The sequence below is a fragment of the Aulostomus chinensis genome, chromosome 5, assembly GCF_037954235.1.
Source record: "Aulostomus chinensis isolate RoL2024-O1b breed Wild chromosome 5, RoL_Achi_v1.0, whole genome shotgun sequence".
NCBI classification, from domain to species: domain Eukaryota; kingdom Metazoa; phylum Chordata; class Actinopteri; order Syngnathiformes; family Aulostomidae; genus Aulostomus; species Aulostomus chinensis.
The window spans coordinates 23,522,423-23,545,626 of NC_141324.1; the positions used below are offsets into that span (position 1 = coordinate 23,522,423).

General features: G+C 40.9%; 3 protein-coding genes and 1 long non-coding RNA gene across 16 annotated transcripts in view; 3 read left to right on the forward strand and 1 right to left on the reverse strand.

The window, feature by feature from the left end:
* Window positions 1-2,161, forward strand: part of greb1l (GREB1 like retinoic acid receptor coactivator) — a 46,557-nt gene extending 44,396 nt beyond the window's left edge. For all 9 annotated transcript variants that reach the window (XM_086204004.1, XM_086204009.1, XM_086204010.1 and 6 more), the window contains one exon: window positions 1-2,161. In XM_086204004.1, coding sequence (XP_086060130.1) covers window positions 1-164 — 164 coding nt within the window. In that variant the 3' untranslated portion in view covers window positions 165-2,161.
* A 2,576-nt stretch (window positions 2,162-4,737) lies between these two features.
* On the reverse strand, window positions 4,738-18,165 carry abhd3 (abhydrolase domain containing 3, phospholipase). The gene is made up of 9 exons (XM_086204020.1): window positions 17,881-18,165; window positions 16,112-16,275; window positions 14,181-14,363; window positions 10,680-10,725; window positions 9,132-9,244; window positions 8,578-8,751; window positions 8,239-8,287; window positions 7,989-8,154; window positions 4,738-7,324 (listed from the first exon to the last, which is right to left on the reverse strand). Exons 1-9 carry the CDS (start codon window positions 18,040-18,042, stop codon window positions 7,143-7,145), a joined length of 1,239 nt encoding a protein of 412 aa, XP_086060146.1. The 5' UTR covers window positions 18,043-18,165; the 3' UTR covers window positions 4,738-7,142.
* Window positions 11,347-20,010, forward strand: LOC147261798 (uncharacterized). Its single transcript, XR_015115866.1, has 3 exons — window positions 11,347-11,501; window positions 15,750-15,807; window positions 18,071-20,010. It is a non-coding gene; the product is annotated as an uncharacterized LOC147261798 (long non-coding RNA).
* Window positions 20,011-20,863: 853 nt separating this feature from the next.
* mib1 (MIB E3 ubiquitin protein ligase 1) overlaps window positions 20,864-23,204 on the forward strand; it is a 49,168-nt gene continuing 46,827 nt past the window's right edge. For all 5 annotated transcript variants that reach the window (XM_086204015.1, XM_086204016.1, XM_086204017.1 and 2 more), the window contains exons 1-3: window positions 20,864-21,046; window positions 21,302-21,691; window positions 22,533-22,704. In XM_086204015.1, the coding sequence (XP_086060141.1) occupies window positions 21,463-21,691; window positions 22,533-22,704 (401 nt within the window). In that variant the 5' untranslated portion in view covers window positions 20,864-21,046; window positions 21,302-21,462. The remainder of the gene's footprint in view (window positions 21,047-21,301; window positions 21,692-22,532; window positions 22,705-23,204) is intronic.

Genomic DNA, 23,204 nt, shown 5'->3' on the forward strand with positions numbered 1-23,204 from the left:
GCGCCACCCTCTGTGTGATCTGCCAGGACCGAAGTTCCCTGCGTCAGACCATCGTGAGACTAGAGCTGGAGGACGAGTGGCAGTTCCGTCTGCGGGACGAGTTCCAGACAGCTAACTGCAGTGTGGATCGGCCCCTCTTCTTTCTGACAGGCCGCCATGTTTGAATCTGTTGAGAACAGCCTTGTTTCCCTGAATCTACTGCAGTGACACAATCAGAAATGAAGGGTGACTTGATTCCAGACCAGCCAGCAATCATAATTCTTGCCATTCCAATGGACGGTCAGACGGTATGTGGCAGAGAACAAGAGGGCAGACGGTGACCTAATGTGGCCAACATCCTTACATTTGCACCACCGCAGTGCACTGTGCCTGGCTCTGATCAGGGGCAGGGCATGTTTTTAACTCTTGTGCTTGGAGCTGAACTTGTACTAACAAAGACTTTGCTGTCAAAATAAGGACAGTCATATTTGTTTTATTGTTGTATTTTGCAAAAGTGGACACTCTCCTATCGTTAATGTGACTTTTTGAAGATTGTATGTGAACAACATGTATCCTGGACGTACATGTTTATCTCAGGGTTTTTAAAGGGAAATCAAAGGGAGGTCACTTATGGGGGTAAAGTTGTCTCCCGTGTATTTTTTTGGCATTAACTTATCTTGGCACCAAAGACATCCTCAGCTGCACCTTGCCTTTTTCCTTCTTCTTGTTCCGTCATACCTGCTCTGCCTGAAATGAAATGAAGCTCATCCAAACACAGCTCGCTGCATATAAGAAATACAACCATAGGAACAGTGGGAGTGTGGTGTGACTTTCAAATTACATTTTACATCCAAACACTATATTTGAGTTATGTCTTTTCAAAAATGTTACTGAAAAGATGATCTTGTGAATATCCAACTATGAAGACTGAGATGACTTACCACAGGGTTTTATTTTGACAACTTATTGCTTTAAAATTTGGCTAATCAGTCAAAGCTATTTTACCAGTTGTTTTTTTTCCTTTCGCCATACAGTAACTTAAATGGCAGATATTACATCCATCATCATAAAAGGTCAGTGAACGCAATGTACTCAGAAAGCCCCCTCGTTGCCAAGTATCCTGCTACTAGCATACTGATGGTCTTTAAACTCACCGCCCGCCCCCCACCCCCCTTGCATGAAAGGGTAATCACATAAAGCAGGTAGCACACTGCCAAAAGCAGCTGACCAGGTCACTTCATATACTTGAACGGAGAATGTTTTTATATGTTTCTGCACAGGGTTGTCCAAAGAATATGCCTTAAGTGATGTTTGATACGGTCATTGCTCATTTTTTTTGGACCAATGAGAATGAAGAAACCATTTAACTGTGAGGCGAAGGAATGTTGTTTGAGTGAAGCAAGGGGAAATAATTGGATTTTGAACTACTGTACTGTTTAAAAGCTTTGTTTACATTATTAATATATTATATCATCCCGTTAACAACTGAGGGTTACTGATATTTTTCTTTAGTCTTGTGTAACTTTTGCCAGTATATTTTGGTCATAATGTCTTTCTGCATTGTTATGTTAAAGACGAGAAGAATCTACCTAGATGTGTCCTTAACCATATGTCTGTATCCCCTCCTGTTCTTGCATTGGATTTTTATTGAAAATGAAAAATCAAGCTCACGAGGGATCCTTATTTATTTGACTAGCATTTTGGACTGATAATCATGTTAAGTGTAATATTTGATTGCATGCTAAGCTCGCCTAAACTGAGGGAGTGTGTCCCCTTCAAAACGATTCATGAAGGCTTTGCACATGACCCAGATGAATGATTGTTAAATCTACTGAATGTCATTGAGGGGGAGAAGGAAACGTGAACTTGCACTATACAAGTTGCCAGCAGAAGAAAGTATTTCCCGCTATTGAATAAATGATAATTAGTCCAACTAAAAGACAGGTGATCAGTGCTATTAGGTAAACTCCAATGGCCAACAGAGTATGTCTTAACACTTAATATGCAACTTGCTCTCACAATCTTCACTGAAGTGTCAGCTGTTGAAGCGACCACTTGCAGCCCAGTGGTAGCCTCTGTTTTTGGGTGATCTACCTCGTGTACACCATCGTGGTTGCAGTCTATGAAGGCTACGTGACATTAGAGCCATGCTATTGTTGTTGAAAATTTATGAATGTAATAAAAAAAAAGACTTCTCAAATCATTTCTCGCTTTTATTTTTATTGATTTAAAAAAAAGAGGGAATAACCGCACTTGAGGATATTTAACGATACATGTTATTTTACTTGTAAAACTGTCAAAAAAATACTTTTGTTGAAAATATTTTCCTCTCATTCTCTGAAGAAAGAAAGATTTACCCAATAGGAAAGTACTTCAGCTTTAATTTTCAATGTGTCCAGGGTGTTTGTCTATTTATGGTGTAATTTATTCTGAGATAACAAATACTTCCATGTCATATAACCTTTTATTGCATTATATACTTTAAATGAGTATCTCAGTTAGGTATTTAATTACTTTTTCGCCAACCGCAAAATTCTGTACTTAACATTTTCCAATTTCTTCCATATCAAATGACTTAGGGACTCTGAATCAGTACCAGCAAAATTAATGAAAGACTGTTAACATATAAGCCAGAACTGTAGGACACATCTCTTCTTACTCCTCATTTTCATTTATATTTCACATTAATATTTTAGTGCAAGAAACATTGTTTGTTATATACTTCAAAATTCATTTTTTTTTTAAATAGTTGCCCATCCATCCATTTTCTACCCCTTATATTGTTAAGGATCAATTTAGAATAACCTCGTCCCCGTCCATGTCTTTGGAATATGGGAGGAAGCCGGAGTACCTTGAGAACCCACGCAGGCACTGAGAGAACATGCAGACTCCACACGGAAAGATCCCGTGCCCAAGCCTGGGCTCGAACCCTGAAACTTCTTGCTGTGAGGTGACAGCGCTGACCACTGCACCACCGTGCCGCCGTCAGTTGATCAAAGAACCCCAAATCAGTATCAGCCATTAGAACTAGACAAAGACATACAGGACACACGTCTTTTCATGGCAGTTGAATGGCTCCCATTTTTTATGTAAATATTTTATTGTATTACTTTTCTCTTTGAATTGTTGGTTAGATGACGATAGTTAGTAAGTGAGACGTTAGTTGAATGCCTCCCCACAAGGAATGGCCCCAATGATTGTGGGGTGGTGAAAGAGGTTAATCCAAACACTTGGTGCTCCATCACTAATTTGTCTTAATCTCGGCCTCCAAATTCTTTCTGATAATCTCTGTGTTATTTTGGTATTCTTCCAGTACAGTGAGAACTTGAGAGATTAATGCAAGCGCATTAATATAAAGCTCACAGACTATTGTTGAAACGCATGTGCATTTCTTCTGCCTGTGATTGATAATCCTCTCAAATGCATCTATTCAATCCATCATTGTATTTCTGCTGCAACGGTAAATCCCTGGCCTTTGCTCATTTCGCAAGGATTGCCTCTCTTCTCTTGATCCTTATCTCCACACCTCTATATTCACGCTGTGAGTAACCCTTTCATTATCAGGAGCAGAAATGGCTTCATAATGGATGCTGTTCTCTGGCTTCACTGTAAGGACACAGGGGCATTGTTGGTCTAAGGACAGCACTATTTCAAGGTAATATTAGCGCACTCTTTCCATCAACCTACAACCCCTGTGTGATATAACACAAGGCTATTTTCAGCCAGCTGCAGTCAAGCTAGGATAAGGAAGGAAGAAAGGGTGAGGGTGGCTGGTATGCTGATTCTTGCACCTGATAATTGCTCTTTTGGGAACAGAGGGAAGATACTGTTCCCGAAGCTCAAGAGAGGACTTCCTCTACAGATGTAGTTCTGAACTGAAAATTTGGAGGACACCAAAGCCTCAAATTAGGTGAAAGGGTAATTGACTGCAGCTATACAATATTCAAGGACAAACTATCTTCTTGTGTTTTCCTCTATTGACTTTGTTTCACTCTTTCATACCAAATCTTTCGAAGGAAAATGAGAAAACATCTCCTGACAGTTCCCTGACATATTTCTTGGGACTCCTCAGGCAGTGCAGTACTTAACATTAAACTACTTTCAAATGACATGATTAAACATATCACTGTGAAATGTTTTCATCCCGTTTTCATCCAAAAAATGCACACCGCTCAAATAATAGGATCCCTGTACTGTAATTATCTTCAGGCTTCAACGAACCATCAAGCTACAAACCAGAGCTCATGCTGCTGAGGGGCTGAGGCCGAGGTTGTGGGGGTGGGTCTGTAGTGAAGGTAAGTGCAGTACCAGAGGATTACAGTGTGCCTTTGGTGGATCACACCCACCACTGCAGCCATGCATATCCCATCCTAGTTGTGCTGCGAGTCAATTCTAGGAACCGATACTGTGACGTGTGAGAGGGGAAGTGCGACCCTGCGGTGACACTCCGTTCCAGCCGGCTGCAGTGGTCGTCTGTCAAATGTCTTTGAAGGATGAATCTGTGACCGGGGGTTGGAGTGTGTGAGCTTAACACCTCACGTGACGGATGAGCCTCTGACCATGCAGGCGGGTTATTACCAGCGTTTAGTCACAGTTGTACAAACACAGTGATACAGACAGAAAGCGAGAGTTGCTGACACGAGGCAACTGCAGTAAACTACCGAACCTGCAGTCCACAGTCAGTCAAGCATTCCAGTTTACTTTAGTGAGGAAATGCATTACAAGCAGAGGCAGCACAGAAAGCAGACAAATGGACCTACACTCAGTTTAATAATTTATTAAATACAGCATATTATACTCATATTGATTATATGCATATATTAGTACTATACCATAGAGCATCTTTTCATTTAAAATCTTATTGCTGCACAGGTTAAAACAGAATGTTTCTTCCATTTTCTTTTCATGTTGTGTACAAAATGAAATGCAGCATCCCATGAAAAAACACAAACATGTCCTTTGTGCTACAGATTGTGTGACGTTAGTCGTAAGGTTCATGATATGATGACGTGGATGAGACACATGCTACTCAATGGACACTTGGCAGAACAAACAAGACACCAAAATTCCACAGGAACAGGAAGTCAAAATCCCTCATGCAGTGCGTAACTGAAAGCCTGGCAGACAGTCAGATCTGCTTGTTTCATCGATGCCAACTCATACGTGGTGGCCAGCCCCTTGATCATTGTTGGCGAAACAAAACAAAAAAGACAGGTTCAATTGACGATACTGTGCGTCTTGTGAAGCGACACTTCAATCTGCCCATATGTACACTCTCTGTCCTCCCGTGAGCAAATCACATCAATGTATCTAGCAGCCTTTTACATACATACAGAAATAACAACCAACATTTTCACGTAAGAACACCTCATCAAATTCATTTACTGCTCTGTTCAGCCTTTGGAATATACTTTAATATTTCAAATGAAATGAAGTGCTCTGCATTAAGGAATTAGAGGCATGGTAGTATCAACTAAAATAGTGCAATTCCACATTCCTTGTCATTATGAATTATTTTCAATATTATACATTTCTACAACTATTTGGTGTGCATAAGGTAGAATGTGTTAAAAAATAATAATAATAATAATAATAATAATAAAAGTGCATGCAGAATACTGTAAGAACGAATCCAACTCTAAGTCAAGTGGCAAATAACATTCTCATGAACAGTTTGACATTTTGGGAGACACACTTTGTGCCTACTTGCTAAATGTGAAACTATGGCCAGGAGACATTTAGTTTAGCTTAGCGCAGGGTTCTTACAGCCTTTAGAGAGTCATCTTTCAAGGCATTTTTAAGGAGCCCAAACCAACATTTTCCAGACTATCAAAGCCTCTAATTGCTTCCTGAAGTATGAATGCAGAATGGAACTTAGATTCATTCATCAAGGCTACGTTGCACTTGCTAGATTTGAAGATGAGATCATTTAATTTCATATATTGAAGGATTTTCAGCTCACAGAAATGATATGTGATTTTCCAGATGAAACACATTACATTGAAATAAGCATTATTCAGTGAGTATATTTAATTCAAGTAAATTCTTGGCTAGGTTCAGATGATAAAAACCCCTGTAAACCTCACTTAACACAATTTATAAATGAATAAATAATTAAAGGAAGTAAAAACAACAAATTGCAGTCTAAAGTGGAGTTACACCCGATGAGAGACCACTCCATCTATCCATCCATTTTCTACCGCTTACCCTGTTAAGGGTTGCGGGGGTGGAGCCTATCCCAGAAGTCTTCGGGTGTGAGGCGGGGTTCACCTCGGACAGGTCGCCAATGTAGGCAACTCTTCACTGCTAAATTAAGCTAAGCTAAGCTAAGCTAAATAAACTAAGTTTGCAATTTCCTGACTAGAGCTTCAAATTTAACAAAAATGATTCTGTTGACAATCTCTTGGTAAGAAGGGAAAGGGTCCCAAAAAATGTCAAACTTTTCTTTTGTATGGTGAGAAAAAAAAAATACAAATAATTATTGAAATAACAAACTCCACAGGAAAACAAAGAAAATCCCTGAGGGCTAAAATCCTACTAATGTGAGTGATAAAGAAGAGCGATGAACAAAGATGATTGCATTTTTAGTGACAGTACTTGGTTGAACTTCAAAAGAAATATAACTGCACGAGGGAATTTTTTTTTTTTTGCTAGCTATATGCAACATGGGCACAGATTCAGAATTTATTTCTACATTGTCATGAACAGCTATGCTTGTTTTTCAAGAAGCATACCACAGAGTACAAACAATCACTTGATCATTTCATGGAGGAATAAATAAACTGACGTTGAATGCAACACAAACGATGCATTCAATAAAATGTCCCCTTTGAATGAGAAACTTTTTCTTTTTGCTTGTGGCAGGAGGGAGAATGGGACGGAAGGATGGAGGGAAAAGATAAAAGAAAGTCAATGAAAGGAAGGAAAAAGGCGGAGTAAGATTAGGTAGCGAGGGAGGGCATAAAGGATAGATGGAATGCAGTAAGAAGGGATGGACTGCAGGGAGGAAATTGGGGAAAAAAGCAGGAATGGAATAAATAGTGTGAGGAATGATGGATGGAATGCAGTCAGGAAAGATAATTGACAAAAATGACAGAAAAACAGAAAGGAAAGAAAGACAAAAGGACACAAGAAAGTAAAACCAGCAACCAACACTTTTCCTCTCAGGAGAGGTCTTGTAGTCGTCCGCCTTGCTCGATGACCGCCTTAGCGAACTGCTTGAAGACTCGGTCCATGTAAGTACTCTGTCTAGGCCACAGGCCCTCCAGAAAACCAATATGGCCGCCATGACAGGTAATGAGCAGCGCCAGGTTGGGATTCTGCTTCACAGCCTCCACTGGAATGGCTGCAAAAACAAACAGAAAAAAACATTCACGTCCTCATATTTTAGACATTTTCCTCAGACTGTTCTTAAAGAGTGCATACTTGAAGCTCAAGGATGGATGAGTCCATTGCTATGGTGTTTTAAGGGTTTGTTTTGTGGGTTAACATGTTGTGGCTGGTGTTAGCGTATTTTACAACTTGTGTAGCTACCCAGAGAGGAAATAACTCTCCATACCAGTAGGGGGCAGTAGTCTATGACGTGTACACGCCATTTGCTTAAATCCGAACCATTTTTAAAAGGGTATATTTATAATTATCATTATAGAAGTCATTGTAGTTGTGTCGCTGGTTGCTCTTGCTCTTGTTCAGGCTTGTGTGGGCTGATCACGAGCGCAGACTGGGTTTTAATGACGATGGGAGGCTTCAGGAGACAAGAGCAAAAACGGAGCATTTCAGAAAGCGGTTGAATTAGAGTGCTGCAACAGTGGGCAGTAGGAGCAGCATGTAAACCCAGCAGGTGTCCAATAGATACTGTAAATAACAGCAAGAACTTGAAATTGAGCCTAGACCGGCTATTCAAATATCCTCTCAGAGAGGAACTATAGGAACTTTAACAGCATTTTTGTGTTTTGAAAGTTTAAAAAATGAGGTAAGTTTGTACAGGAAATTGTGTTTGGCAGCCTTACCATGAGACGGGGAAAAGACGTCATCAGCAGCATTCAGACACAGCATTGGCACCTGCACAGATTTCAGCCTGTGGACAGGACTGGCATCACGGTAATAGTCGTCATTGGTGGGATAACCAAACATTATGGAGGTAAACCTCTCGTCAAACTCCCGAATGGTCCTCGCCTGTGGGGGGGTGGAGAGATGGATTGGCTGCTGCGTTTAATTAGATTAGCATTTACGACTAAGTGTCACTGACATAGTCCCTACCTTCATGACATGATCGATGTCGTAACACTTTTCAAGCACTGGTCTGTGCCTGCAGAGGGAGAAGAAAAATAAAACCCACTGCTGTTAGATGGCATGACCTGAATCCAAGGGGGTCGCAATGACATAATCAAAATTAAGTTTTAAAGTAGGACTACAAAATATGTAGTGTGGCCTCACTTGGATACCTAACAATCATGAATATCAAGAAAGCAAACCACCCTCAGCACGTAAAATATAATAAGTACATTAAACTCAGTTATCCAACCTTCCAAAATGCTAAGCCGCTAGCAGTAGCAGTGAGTGTGTGGCTGTGTTAATCCCACTGTGGCCCCAGCTGACCTGTGCACAGAGGCTTGTAGGCAGCTGGTGAGGTAGGAGTTGAAAAGGAAACGGTCCAGGGGTTTTTCCAGTGAAGCAGTGCATTCAAATACATCCCAGCCTGCTGAGAAGACCACAACCCCTCTCAGACAGGTTTCCCGACCTTTGCGTCCCAAATAATTGGCCAGCATCATCCTGCACATGGATGAAAAGAGAGGATGTTTCATTTCTGACAGCTTATTTTTTTTAGACAGCTTTTCCCTTTATTTAAAAAAGAAAAGCCTCATATAAGTTATTTGCATTTTCTTATTGAAACTATGGGAAATGGGAAATTGCATGCGACACAGTGAGAATGTTCAGATGGCTGGAAGATTTTATGCCTGGTCCATCTGACAACTTTTGGCAAAAGCCTGATGTCACAAACCAGCTAGATTATCTAACACAAGCGACCTCTGTGCTGTTTCCTAACGTAGGATTTTGTTATGTCAGGTGATTTCCGGGTATCGGGTTTTTTTTTGTGTGTTTTTTTTTTTACAGCTTTGCCACATTCTGGGATGTGCTTATGTGCTCATTACCCGCCCATGGATACTCCTGCAGCCATGATAGGGGCAGCGTCATTGGTCCTCTGGATGTGCTCGATAACAGTCTCCAGGTCCTCCGTGTTGGCAGCACAGTAAGTCCGTGGTGTCTAGATGGGACAGGATGACATGTATTTGTTCTTTTATCTCTCCAACAATTGTAAATACTAAAGGTGAATACATATTTGCATTTTTTTCATATAAACTATACACAAAAAAACACTTTTATGTAGGGCCCGACCGATTAATCGGCCAGCCAATGTAATCAGCCAGTGATAGCCATTACAGCATGATCAGTAATCGGCCAAAAGTTGGCATTACTGCCACACAGTCAAAAGCCTCTGCAAACCAGTCAGATTGCAGTTTACCTCCATGTCCAGGCTGAATAATATAAGGAACAACACCTTGGATGAAAAATCTGTCCAGAAATACCAAACTCGTGAATTTGCGAGCTTTTCACGTGTCTTAGTCACTTTTTCATTCAAAACAAACAAACATCAAGAAGAAACTCAGGCAAAATGTATTTTTTCTCCTTTTCTTGTGGTTCCAATGAGCCTGCAGAAATGATGGACTTGATAATCAAATGAAATAGCTTATCATTTTCAAATGTATGAAGATTAACAGTTGTAGTAAACTCAGGCTGCTCAACAGTTCAGTGTAATGAAGCAGGCTCTGTACAGGCTGTAAATTAGGCCAGTGGCACTGAGGACAGTGAGGGGCATCCTTCACACAGTGGGTCATTCCAAAGCGCTGGCCTATTTAAACAATGCACAATGTTCACACTAACTGACCATAGAGAAAACACTCACAGGAGTGTACAAATCATTTGCATAGAATATAACACAATCCCCAACTGAAATGAGGCAGGAAACTGATGGGGCGCCAAGGTTACAGGGCTCAACGTCCTTTAAACTGAGTTCATCTGAGCCAACTATCTTGGAAGCGACCTAGAAAAAAAATGTTTAAACTGAACTTCAGTTAATTTTTATACTGGCACCCGAGATAAGGGTACAGAGTACAAGAAAGACAACAGCAGGACACAGATTTAGCCCTTCATCGGGGAACATTAGAATGATTGTGGCCAATCCTTCCCTGTAATGAAACACCATTTGTGCTTTGTGATGGTATGACTGGATCTGGGTGATACAGTTGTCCATAAAGAATGTGCCTCTGTTCCAAAGCACAAACATACAGACAGAGAGGTCAGACATTAGACATAGAGGGCATGTTATGTGCTATCGGAGCCATTTTGTTGGCTAAATATACCCAAGTGTAAGAGGGCAGATTAAGCCAGGTGTCAGAACAGCACGTGCTCAGCCAGATCATATTTCTGTGCACCGCCATTAAATGCAGTATCTGCCTACAACTTAATCCTGGCTGGGCAACAGCATTTTCTGTTGAACCCTGTGACACGTGTGCGACAGACATAACCAGGACAACTCTAACTGAGAGCAGTCATACTATTGTTAACACCATTGGTCTGCATTTTTGAACACGGACACGACGAATGATGGACTGATGCGCTGAAAAGTGTGACACTCTTACCAGTAGTGTTTCACCAGAAACTCCTCGGTTGTTGAACACCACACATCTGAAATACATGAGAAACATAATGTACACTTGTATCAAAGCTGATAAGCTGATTCTATTACAATGCAAGTTTAACTGAAACAGTAATTTGAACAATTGAAAATTTACTATTTTTGCAAAAACACCTCCATTTCCCGGTGCAAGCTTCAGAAATGTGATTTTTCTCTGGTTTGCATACAAATGTAATAGGCTTGGGCCAAAACAGGAATGTTTTTTTGGATAGCATGGATTATTGAAATTACGATATCTACATATTGGCAGGAATATATATTTGACTTTTTTTCCCACAATGATCCCTGAATTGTAGTCATACCATAGTCTGGGTGAATACTCAAACTTGACAGCTAAATAAAGGCAGTTTGCAATTAAGTTTATTGAGCAGTGATGCGAATAATTTCTTCCCTTTGAATTAAAAAATTACTTGCGAGAAGTGGCGGCACGGTGGTGCAGTGGCTGCGTGGGTTTTTCCAGGTACTCCAGCTTCCTCCCACAGTCCAAAGATATTCAAATGACGACGAGGCTGATTGATACTCTAAACTGACCGTAGGTGTGGCTGTGAGTGTGAATGGTTGTCTGTCTGTATGTGTTGGCCCTGTGATGGACTGGCGACCTGTCCAGGTTGAACCCCGCCCCTTGACCGCAAACTGCTGGGATAGGTTCCCGCCCCCCGCAACCTTTTAACAGGATAAGCGGCAAAAAGTGGATGGACGGATGTTTTTTTCGAAGCAAACGTTGACTTCAACTCACTAAACTGTTAGCGGGAAGAGATGCTCATAGGTGAGTGCTCAAGGGTACATTATTGAAATGTTGTTCTCTCCTGCAATGTTTGTTAACAGAGTTCGGTTAAAAGATTGAAAGTGATTAAATTAATTCATTTAATCGCTAGCAAGCTAGCAATCAAGTTGCCATCGAATGCTGCATGGCGTTAGTTGTTTTCTTTTTTGGTAATGATTTGGAAGAAAAGTAGGGGAGGTTTAGGGGCTTAGCTTCTTTTCATTTGTTTTATCTTTCTTTTTAATGTGAAGCACTTTGTGTTACATGAAAAGTGCTACACAAATGAATAAATGCTAAGTTTAATGTCGTGAATGGTGTACTGAGGCTACGTGAACGGCCATTTTCGACGGCGAAATAGCTGTGTTTAGTGGTGGCCACTTACTGACGTAAATACAATCTTTTAGAAAGTTTATGACTCCATACGTAGGGTTGCCATCTAATGGCAAACCTATTTTTAGACCAGTGGTAGACCGATTTTAGCTGACGACGTCCATGCTGTCGTTTGTTTACGTCGCAGTGCTCCGGCGCACTTTTTTGCGTAATGATGACGTTTTCAGCGCGATGACGTACGAGAGAAAAACACATGCACGCAGCTCTCAGAGTGGGAGCTCAGACCCACGTTTGCTGGAAGCTTGAATGCGCCCTAATGCCAAGCAAACGCGGGTACAAAAACCCGCTTTGACACTCTTTTTTTCAGTGTGAAAGGGGTATATTAAACGTCTTTTTGACCGAAAAAATATTCGATGGGAAGTGCTTGTCTCACATGCCATTGTGGTGGTAAGTACACATGGACTGTGACTTAAAAAACAAAACAAAAAAACAACAACAACAACACTGGTATTGATTTGGGGTCATTGGCATCCCTGGTACGCTAGATAATTGTGTGGTTAATCACACTGTCTAGTATACCGCTCTATGTTCCTCAACTGTACACATTTTTTTTTATCCATTTTTAATCTTGCCAGCATAACCTTAGCTTTCCTGCTAGAAGCTAAGCCAGATGGCTCTAAGGGGTGAGTGTACTAGAGTTATCATCCGTTGCCAAGTTTTCCATCATTGCTTAAGAACCTTGAGAGAGATGGTGATGAAGCTTAGTGGGGTATTAACAATTGAGACAGAGTTATGACTTGTGAGAAACTCTAAATTTGAATTCCAAATTTATGAAAATATAAATTAATGGTCCTCTTATTTTCATCTTTGGCAAGTGACCATGGTACAAGCAGGATAATGCCCTTTAAGGTGTCCATCATGATCAATTAATGGACTCCACAGAGTAGGTAATCAGCCCCCCTCCTCTCTCGTCCATTAAGCACAACTCAGAAGGCACTATCCTTCACTTATCAAACACTTGTGGCGAAAATATATAATGGAGTGAGGAGTGTTCGCAGTTTGAAAAAGATGTAAATCATTGCAATAACCAGTCATGTCTCTTCACATTTTGTATCAACCAGAATTTAACTGGTACTGGATTTTTGGTGCTTGTTCTGGTACCAATATTAGGGAGTGAAAAATAGTAAAATTGATACATTGGCTAATATTCCTTTTGCAGTAATCCTCCAAAGTTATGACTAATATATGAAACTGAGTTAAATTAAACTTTATTGTCCAGGAATTTGTGTGCTGCAAAGACAAAAAAATTCTTTTCAAAAACGTCATACTGTATATGCCAGTACTAATATATATGATAGGCAATGTTGGTCTGGCTCTAAAATTTATATTCTTTAGGTTTAGGACTACCTTTGGGAAAGCTGTGATGAGCATGTTTCACAAGTTTATGATGTACAGACAAAACATTGAATTGAGAGAATAACTGAATAATCAACAGCTGTGGCGCTAAATTCAAGGTTACATCAACATGGTACAACGTATTTTATGTCATTACAGCGTACTGCGGCCCAAATTCCTTCATCCAAATAATCCTTGCTTTAAAAAACAAAACAGAGCTGGGATGAGATGAGATGTGCAGAGAGGCTTGGCTGTGTGAAGAGCATTCTGTTTGCACTGTGGCGCAAAGGCATCTTCACTGCACATCTCTCACCAGTTGTCCGTTATCTGTCGGTGTCCTACGGTACCTGCTATGTCTGTCGGTGCAGCTCAGCAGCAGGGTGGGGTGTGGGGCAAGAAGACGGGGAGAGGGAGGATCCGGGGGGTTGCCTCGACACATACTGCAGCATTAGACCCAGAAGCTGGTCTGGGTTGAGCTGCAAAGCTTGCATCGGGATAAGCTGTAATTCATTAAGCTACACAGACAGGGGTGAGGGGTGGAAGATGCTGAGTTTGCCGGCTCTCTTCCCATGCCTTCCTGAATCTGGGTGAAAGGATGAGTGCAGCGAACACAAAAAAAGGGTCTATTGGAGAGGGAGAAAGGGGGTAAAAATGCCTCTCTCTGCAACTCTTCAAGCTTGTGCGAGGTTTGGCTATTTACAAAAACAGCTCTTGACACAGAGCTTAGCTGGCCAATTCATTTGTGCACTTCACCTGAAATAACCTCAAGTTCCCATCATTCAAGGACATAAATAAAAGTGGTTGCTGGGTTTTATTTCTCAAACACTGGTATGTGAGTTCTCCGACTGTCGTTAGACAAAATATCTGGGCCCAAATAACAAATCTGAACATGAAGCATCGAGTTTTGTGATTCACACCACCAGACCTCAGCCAGGGTATCCAGCCAGGACCACCCACCTATAGCCCAGATCCCGGCTCTGTTGGACCATGTGCAGGATGTAGGATTCTCGGCTGGTGCCGGTCAGACCGGGGAGAAGAAGGACTGTGGGTCTGGTGGCAGGGTCGGGATGAGCGAGGCTGTCGTCATTATCAAACCAATCCAAAGAGATCTGTCCTCCATCTGCTGCCTTAATAAGCTCGCTGCAGAGAGAGGAGGGGCATGCAACTCAGCAATGAGGATCTTTATGACCATCATCTTTTGCCTGACTCTTTCTGTTGATCCCGTTAAACACATGCAAGCATTAACACTAAGACTCAGATCAGCTCTTAAAATACCTGGAAATAACATACTTGGATATATATGTGCACATCCGCTTTGAAATCCTTCCAAGAAATGGTAATAAAACATTGTTAACTATACTTTTGGTTAAAATGCATAATTTACAATTTGTGGTAATTTCCAGGTGAAGTGATTACTTCACTCTATCCATCCCTCGCTCTGTCGCCAGGGGAATTGGATATGCGAACACTCACTGACAGCGGCCTCATTTCCCCTGTGATCATCTTGTCAGAGTGCTTTGCAACACGCAGCAAGTTAAGAAAACGAGGACGGCATTGCACCAGTGGATTCTAATGGTCTATCAATTTCAGTGCTATACAACCCTCGCCTGGCAGAAGAGGTCATTCAGTCGCAGTGCTAGTGCCTTTTAAAACCTGCACTGCCCACACACAGACACGCACACATCAGTTAGCCAGGCAGAGGTAAAGACTCCAGCATGAAATTACAGAACCGCCATGAAATATGCACCTGAGGCCTTTAAAAAAAAAACAACAACAAAAAAAACCCATCAGGAACAGCCAATCCAGAGTGACCAGAATACAAAGTAGGAGGAGTCCTGGTGGTAATCCTCTGGTTGAGTGGAATTTCACTCGGACAGCTTACGACAAATAGGATGGTTTTCTCTGTGTTCGTCCTTGGATCAAACCTTGGTAACTTCATTAGGGGGTGGGGCAAATGTCACTGTTTGATAGCTGCTACTAAGATGGATAAAGTCCCTGTGGGAATTACACAAATATATCTTTGGAAAAATAAATAAATAAACTGATAGCAGACTGTCAAAACTGGAGGCAGTGCAAATGTCATCCCAATAATGGATCTAAAAAAAAAAACAGTTCAGTGATTCAGATCAAAACCTTCTGATCAAATATCTATATTTAAATTGAAAATCCTCAAATGACCCAATACAGAACAAACTAATTACTAATATTAATGATGCACAATGCCTTTCTGCTACTGTCCTACTAGTACAGGTGTGGATCGCAAATTGTGTCGTGATACAATAAATATTACTTCTTTGAACAAAGATATAATGCTGGTTAAAGGGAAAAGAATCAAAAATACATCAAATGAAATCCATATTTTCACTACAACAATCCAATACAGAATGCACATCACCAAATAGAATACACATGAAGCTGGAATAAAATAAAGTGAAGGAGACAGTGAAATTAATAAATATGTAATGAATGATTAATCATGAAAATTAAGCCCGTTTTAATGAATTTTAATCTGCTTTATCTATGCAGGGGGCAAGGAATGCGCCGCCAATTAATCTTCCGCAGAATGTACTTTATCTGAGATTAGGTAAGTCAGCATCCTGGCACAAACGATCTCTTTCTCCTCTGAGCTTTTCAGTCAGTAAAGAACAAGACACGGGTTTGTTTCCAGTTGTGAAAGCGTGAGGTAAGAAGAAGCGTGAAATGAGCAAAGGCAGTTTCTCAGTCACCAAGCTTATTCTGGTGCAAGGTTCTTGCTTAAGCTTTGCAAAGTTGGCATGGAAAAAAAAATCTTCTTGTGCATTTAACAGCTTTAAAATGGCATATTTTATATCTGTGTTATATAACCCAAAACTCTTGGACCACTTATGTCAGTCATGGCGCGTACTTACTTCCTGTAGACGACTCCAGGTTTGGCTGTAACGAAGGGTCTCAGCAGAGTCTGGATGCGGCTCTCCCAGCACCAAAAGGTGGGGTAGTAGGTCTCTGACACCACCGGGCATTGCTCCCTCAGAAACTGGTAGAACTTCTTACCCCCTGAGATGAGCTGCGGCTTCTGCAAAACAGGCAAAAATGAGGTTTAAAAAGATTCATGTGATATCATATCAGAGCCATTACTGAAACATTTCAGCCCAATGCATGTCGCTGTGTCATGGTGCTGATGTACAGCAACATACATTATCCCATGAATTCTCTAACGCCACCTAATGGACGCAGGAAATGATATTTGCATCAGAATGCTCAAATTTGTCTGCTTGTTCATGCATAACCTGAATGTCATCAGTTTTCGCCTCCCTGTCTGTCTACAAAACAGCCACACACACTCCAACGTGCAGGGACCCACTCATAGGCGCTTGTGGCTTTAATTTGGACCACAGCATAAAAGTGCCAGGAGCCAAAATGGCTCCCGGGGCAACATGTGAGGAACGGATTGGTTTTGTACTGTTTATTACCTCCACAGAGGAGCTGCCTGTCTGTCAACAGGATTTGGCCAAAACTAGGAGACGGCTTTACACCAAACATGGTGGAGGTGTGTAATACAGACAAAGGAGGAAACTATCAAATCTGAAGTAGATCTGTTTTAAAATAGCAAAAAAAAAAAAAAATATTTTAACATTTGGTTTTGCTGAGCTTGACTTGGCAAAGAGGCGCTTTTTCAGGGGCCTCCAGCTTTTCTTGAGTTACTGACCTTTCAACGTAAGGGTAATGTATATTCAATGATTTTTAGACCTCAAGATTTCTTTTTAAACTTAAATAAATTCAATATAATGTGAAGGACAGGGCGAAGGCGAAATTGGAGGAATGAAATTTATACTGCAACTGCTTTAGATGAGGAAAAAACGAATTTTTCATTCATTATGATAAGAGGCCTAATTTGCATGTTAATAAATTAAAATGTCAAACAAAAAAAACAGGTATAGTAAATTAAATCTGTTTTTAATGTGCTCTTAATGTGTAATACCTTTACAAAAAAATGTGTTTTGGCCACTTTGCACAAAACATATGCTTTGCCTCCTTTATTATATCCCATTATCACTTAACAAAAATGTATCATGTGGTTCTTTTTATTTTATGGAAGGAATGCTTACTTTTAAAAATACTTAAATGAAATTAACTATTTGCAGAAGGTCGAAATACAGCACGTTTGGGGCTAGTTTTTTTTAATAAAGAAAAAAATAAACGAATTTAGGAATCAGAATACTAAACTGATGAATTCAACAATCCACATGTTGCTGTTTTGCATAACTTTCGAAGCGTAGTGACGCATCTCCACCAGCAGGGGCGCACTGTGGAGTGTCTATCAACGTTAGCCTGACTTAATGCAGACATCTGTATTAACTGGAAGTTAACTGTCTGGATACGGACTGAATGAATGTACATTAAACAGTACCGCATGTGGGTACAGACAGTATTCATGTCAGGTATATATGACGATTCTAACATGTGTCGGGATGCCTGAGCTCCATCACACACATGTGCAGGCGTGTCATGTTAGCCCACCGGTCGACAGATGGCACCTAATCAGAACGTCCATCTGCAAACGTGCCGGCCGGTTATCATCACCCGCATGTAGGTGATGATGCTCAACAGTGAGAAGCTGCACAATGAAGATATAACACGAGCAAATATCCTCAAATCCCCCCGTCGGATGTGGTGTTACCTTCGCTACTGAGATCAAATAGTAGCAGGTGTACGCTGCGCTGAAGCCCAGCACCAGAGACAATCCTACTCCCGAACCGAACAGCCCAACTTTCACTTGATTCTCCAGATAATGTGACAGATCCCTTGTCAAAATGTTGAAATTCAAGTCCAGCGAGATCATTGCAATGTCCCGGTTTCACCCCGTGCAGCAGCAGCGGCAGCAGCAGCAGCAAGGACAGCGGCCAGCTCCGGTGAGGATCAGCTGTGTCTGCCTGCGATCCAACTGTGAAGGAGACAGTCAAGGGGACCTGATGTAGGAGGGAGATATAAATGAGCGAGCGAGAGGTGGCGCTCTTTGACCAGCTATCCATAGAGAAGGGTGCATCTGGCGCCCCCTGCTGTCTGTACCTACATCGTGCATTATTGCCGCACTCTTAACGCTGATTTTATACACCGATTAACTAAAAACATGAAACCCACTGCCAGTGTTGGGTATCATACAGCAGCCCTGTAATAAATCCTCCCTTCATGAGGGATTGTAACTTTCAGGTCCCAAGTTGTAAAACCAAGCAACATAAAAACGGCTTTGTTCCAGCTTCCATCGCACTGCTGAACGAGCGGTTGATAAAGTGCGAAAAGTTTACACATTCTTTGTGCCTTAATATATGATCTTTTCATTCAATACCTTCTGGATCACTTTTATTTGAAGGGTTTGGTTGTATAGTTTATTGTTATTATTGGTTTGTACTGTTGTAATTTTTTTTTCTCTGATCAGTAAGAAACAGCAAAATGGTACTACGTGTGTATTGCGCTCTTTAAAAACAACAACAACAACAAAAGTTGAAGCCGGATAGACCAACCCCGCTCGACTCGTCTTAGTGACAGACATTGGATTCACTTCCTGTGTAAAGCGTACAAATAAATTAGTGTTTGTAATGAAAATGAAGTATAATTATGGCACATGACGTGAAAAAAACTGCTGTGACTGCAGCACTTTGTCCTCATCCTGGGGTGAGAAGCTCACACCTCCATCTGGCAACTTCTGATAAATATAGTTTTCATTAACACCATTGATGATGTCTGACCCCCCACTAACTTTATGTCAGGGGTATATGGGGACAGCGAGAAATTCTTAGTACAAATTGATTTGAATTAAGTTTTTGTTATTGTTAACATTTTGATCAACACTGAAGCACTTTAACATTTTATCTTCCTCCTCTTGTCAGATTTTTTTTTTTTTATTTGTGTCTTCCGTGATGTCTTTCCATAGATGAGCCAACCTCAAACTAAATCTACCTCGAGGAGCAAAAACATTTACCTCAAACAGGCTCTAGTTTGTAGTGCTGCTGCTCTTTATTAGGTTGTCGGCGTATGTAATATTTTATCTATCCTGTCTATTTAAATTACGGTAGGAAAATATTGGGAGCAGCTCCAAGTAGATGGCAGTGCAGTTCAACAGCACCACAAACTACGGCTTCTGAATTGACTGTTGAAATACTCCACACGTGTCTCAACCGGTTTCAGTCAAATCTGAGCATTATGATCCTTGTAAAGGGCTTTTTTTTTTTGCAGGCTGCAACTCCGGACAAACCCTGTGAGTGATTTTAAGTATTTGGCATGCGTATGCATGTTGTTCTTTTTTCTTGTTTTTTTTTTCAGTTTTATAGTCCTACATGCTTATTACCGCAATGTATTTGATAATTGCCATTTTACTCTTAATACTTCTACAGTCTGTTGTTTTAAGGTTGACTTTGTAACATCAGTCCAGATGAAAAATAGCCTCTTGACTAACTCTGCCACATTTACAGTAATGATAATGTGTAATGTCCTTGTTAAATGAACCTCGAAATAAATGCAGAACCTAATAATTTCAGGCAGGCGGTGAATGAAAAGAAAAATGGGTGAAATAGGCTACTAAATTACTTGCAAACACACACTAAATGCTGCTGAAAATGTGGATTTACTGTTTGGCATGTCAACAACTTGATTTCCAAGCAGGCAAAGGCCCTTTGAATCCCTGAAGGATTCCAACCCACAGGGCTCCAAAAGGTTCTCCACATGGCAATTAGTTTGAGTTAATTTAATTAGCTGAAAATGCATTGTTTATACTGTGTGCGCCAAGGCAACACCTGCATTATTACCTCGTCTTGGAGCCCTGACTTGTAGTAACAGCCTGAGTTGCATCATGATTGGTCTTGATTTTTTTTTTCAGTCAGTTTCACATTGTGCATTTTATGTGGTTGTGCCTATCGCTCACAGAGCCATGCAAGCCTAGTTTGACCTGAAGAAACATTCATATGTAGCTAACTTTGATTGTGAAATTTTGCAGTACACAATCGCTGTCAATGCTGGTTGCAAAAATAAATTAAAAGGACAAGAAAGTAAATAAAAAGAAGATGAGCCTACATGATCCTCATGCTATAATATCGCCGTCCATCACATTCTTATTTATGAATGCTTTGTTACAACATTAATGAGGAATACTTTTGTTGTCTTATTGAAGCTGTCTGTAAATATATGCGGGTCTGGATGTGCCACTGGAACTGAAAACATTTCAGAATCAGCTTATGAGTGACAACAAAACTTCTCACAACAATTGCGTAATATGATGATTACATATTCCATGGAAAAAAATTATAAATGCATTATCATGAATCAATATTGAATTAATAAATGCTGGGGGATTGGCACATGCTGCAATACTGTAAATGCAATTGGCCTATTCATAAATGCATAATATATGTAGGGAGTATACAGTAAGCCTTTTTTAAAATCTCTATCATATACTTGTCTGTTTGACAGTCAAAATTTTAATTTCTCATGGACATAGTTTCAAAAGCGTGTGTTGTGAGTAAAATTGTTGCTCTGCATTATTTGTATATGTTGAAGGCCATTTTATTGGAAATGTCTATAATGTACAGGCAATTTTGAGCAGGCAGAGGTCAGCACCATGCAGATGCGCAGGCGCACCGCTGGCAGACTTGTTTTCCAAGCCTCGCGTCTTCGGGCTTTGTCGTTCACCTCCGTAGCTAGTTGTTGCTCGTCTGAGGTCTGAACGATGATTGACAATAATGGCGACGGGTTTGTTCTGAGTTGACTCCAGGGAATCATCTCAGGCTTACAAAGAGAACACCACGGATGGATCTTACGCGCGTTTTATAATAAGGAACACCACCATCCCAAAGGTGGAACTTGCATTTGCCTCTTGCTAGCAAGGAGAGGTTTATCTTGCTAGCGTTGCGTTAGCTAGCGGCTAAGTTTAAGAGGTAGCATTCTTGTGTGTGGAGTGGAGGAGAGGGAGCCTGCTGAGTACTGACTAAGCTAGTAATGCGACTACTTAATGAGCTTTTAGGATAGTTAATAACTCTCATAGACAAAGCTGATGAGGTAGCTTTATTTGCGTGCAGTTCGTTTATTAATTTTTTTCTTTTTTAAAACAGGGTCAAGCCTCCTTTGCTAGCAGGCTAGCTTTTGGACTGTTGTGGAGCCTCTTTCCTGCCAGGACTTGCTTGGAAACTGTCCACTAGCTAGCTAGCTAGCATAGACTCGTAGCTTGCCAACTTGCAAGGTTTGCTGTGGCTTTGCGAAATCCTTTTCGCAAATGACCACCGGCAGGAATAATCGTGCAATGATGGAAGGAGTCGGAGCGAGAGTTGTCCGTGGACCCGACTGGAAGTGGGGGAAGCAGGATGGTGGTGAGGGACATGTCGGCACCGTCAGGAGTTTTGAAAGTCCGGAGGAGGTGGTTGTGGTCTGGGATAATGGGACGGCTGCTAACTACCGTTGCTCTGGAGCTTACGACGTGAGGATATTGGACAGTGCTCCCACAGGTAAAGTTCATTTCAACATGTTTTGATTTGTTTGTGGTGCCTAACAGTGTCTTGCAGGGCTTTCGGGTGGGTTCTTTCTTTCTTTCACGGGGCTTCTGTAGTTGGAGTGAAGTTAACGCACTACAAATTAATTAAAGATCCGTGTCATGGTAGTTGGCGTTACCTCTTTAAATCTGACAAGTAGAGGTTGTTACCGAAGCTTGGTCGTTGTTAATTATTCTTGTTAATTCGATTTGTGCAGACGTGATCTTGTCTTGTCTATCTCGGGATGAGAAATAAATTGCCAGAAACCCCCGTTCCAACTTAAATGCTCCAGACTGTGAGCAAGACGTGCAAATAAGTTGCATCATTTACAAGGTCTTTCTGCCTATTTAGCTTCAATCATATAGTGGTGTATCTCTCTTCTCCAGAGATTGTGTGCGTATTGTACCGTTGGAAACATCTGTCCCCTAAAGGCATTAGATCTGATGTGTAAACAGTTATTTAAAAGGACTGCTACTGTCACAAAATACGGGAATATTAAAGAACTGCTTTGCTATTGGCAACTTCAACTCAAGTATCACAACATTTGTCATCCCATGTACTCACCTGATGAGGAATTTATCAGACGCTTTGTTTTCTTGTATTTTCATAGTTTAATATCATGAATGACTTAAAAAGTATGAGAGTTTTTCAGGTTGTTGATGAAGCGGTAGCTGAGATGTTTACTATAAAATCCTTAGACCTGAGTCTGTTGATTTGCATAGATCTTCACATGCTACTAATGGTAATGTGTGTTGTTTTGATGCTATCAATATCAACTCCCCCTTGTCAAAACTTTGAAAACACACTCTCCTCTCAGGCATCAAGCATGACGGAACCATGTGTGACACCTGCCGTCAACAGCCCATCATTGGTATTCGCTGGAAATGTGCTGAGTGCACCAATTATGACCTCTGTACAACGTGTTACCATGGAGACAAGCATCACCTGAGACATCGCTTCTACAGGATCACCACCCCTGGCAGTGAGAGGTTAGTTAACCTATCAGCATTTACCAGAACTGTGGTTGACCTTAGACCCACATATGATGAAGAGAAACAAGGCAGTCAGGTAATCTCCTTGTGTGACATTTGAGAAGTCTTTGGTGCACCCTGCCTCTAAGGCAGACAGATTCTATGTCTGTGTTCCCTGCTCTCAGTTGCCAGGCAACAACTCAGGCTTGTTTTAAGACTCAATCGGACCATTTAAAAAAAATCATGTCACACCAGTGTTCCCCATATATCTGTTTGACAGGTTTTTAAAATTATTTTCTGTGTGTGTGCTGTCAGCAGCCTGCAGGATAATCACATACGAGGTATCAGGTATCAGAGAGCCTGTTTTTCAGCTGACTTTGAAATGTTATTAGAATAAGAAGATATCATTTGGAAATGTTTCACTTATATTACTGTGTAATGTAGTGTCCCGACAAGAAGAAAAGGCTCATCAAAGTGTGGAATAACCACCTGAGGATCATTTGAAAGCACAACATTAG

Bases quoted from the DNA above. Each gene is read 5' to 3' on its own strand.
- abhd3 (XM_086204020.1), bottom strand. From the start codon at position 18,042: ATGATCTCGCTGGACTTGAATTTCAACATTTTGACAAGGGATCTGTCA. The intron at 8,155-8,238 runs GTAGGGACTATG...ACCCCCCCACAG, and splicing joins ACATCGATCATGTCATGAAG to GCGAGGACCATTCGGGAGTT. The intron at 7,325-7,988 runs GTAAGGCTGCCA...TTGTTTTTGCAG, and splicing joins CGTCTTTTCCCCGTCTCATG to CCATTCCAGTGGAGGCTGTG.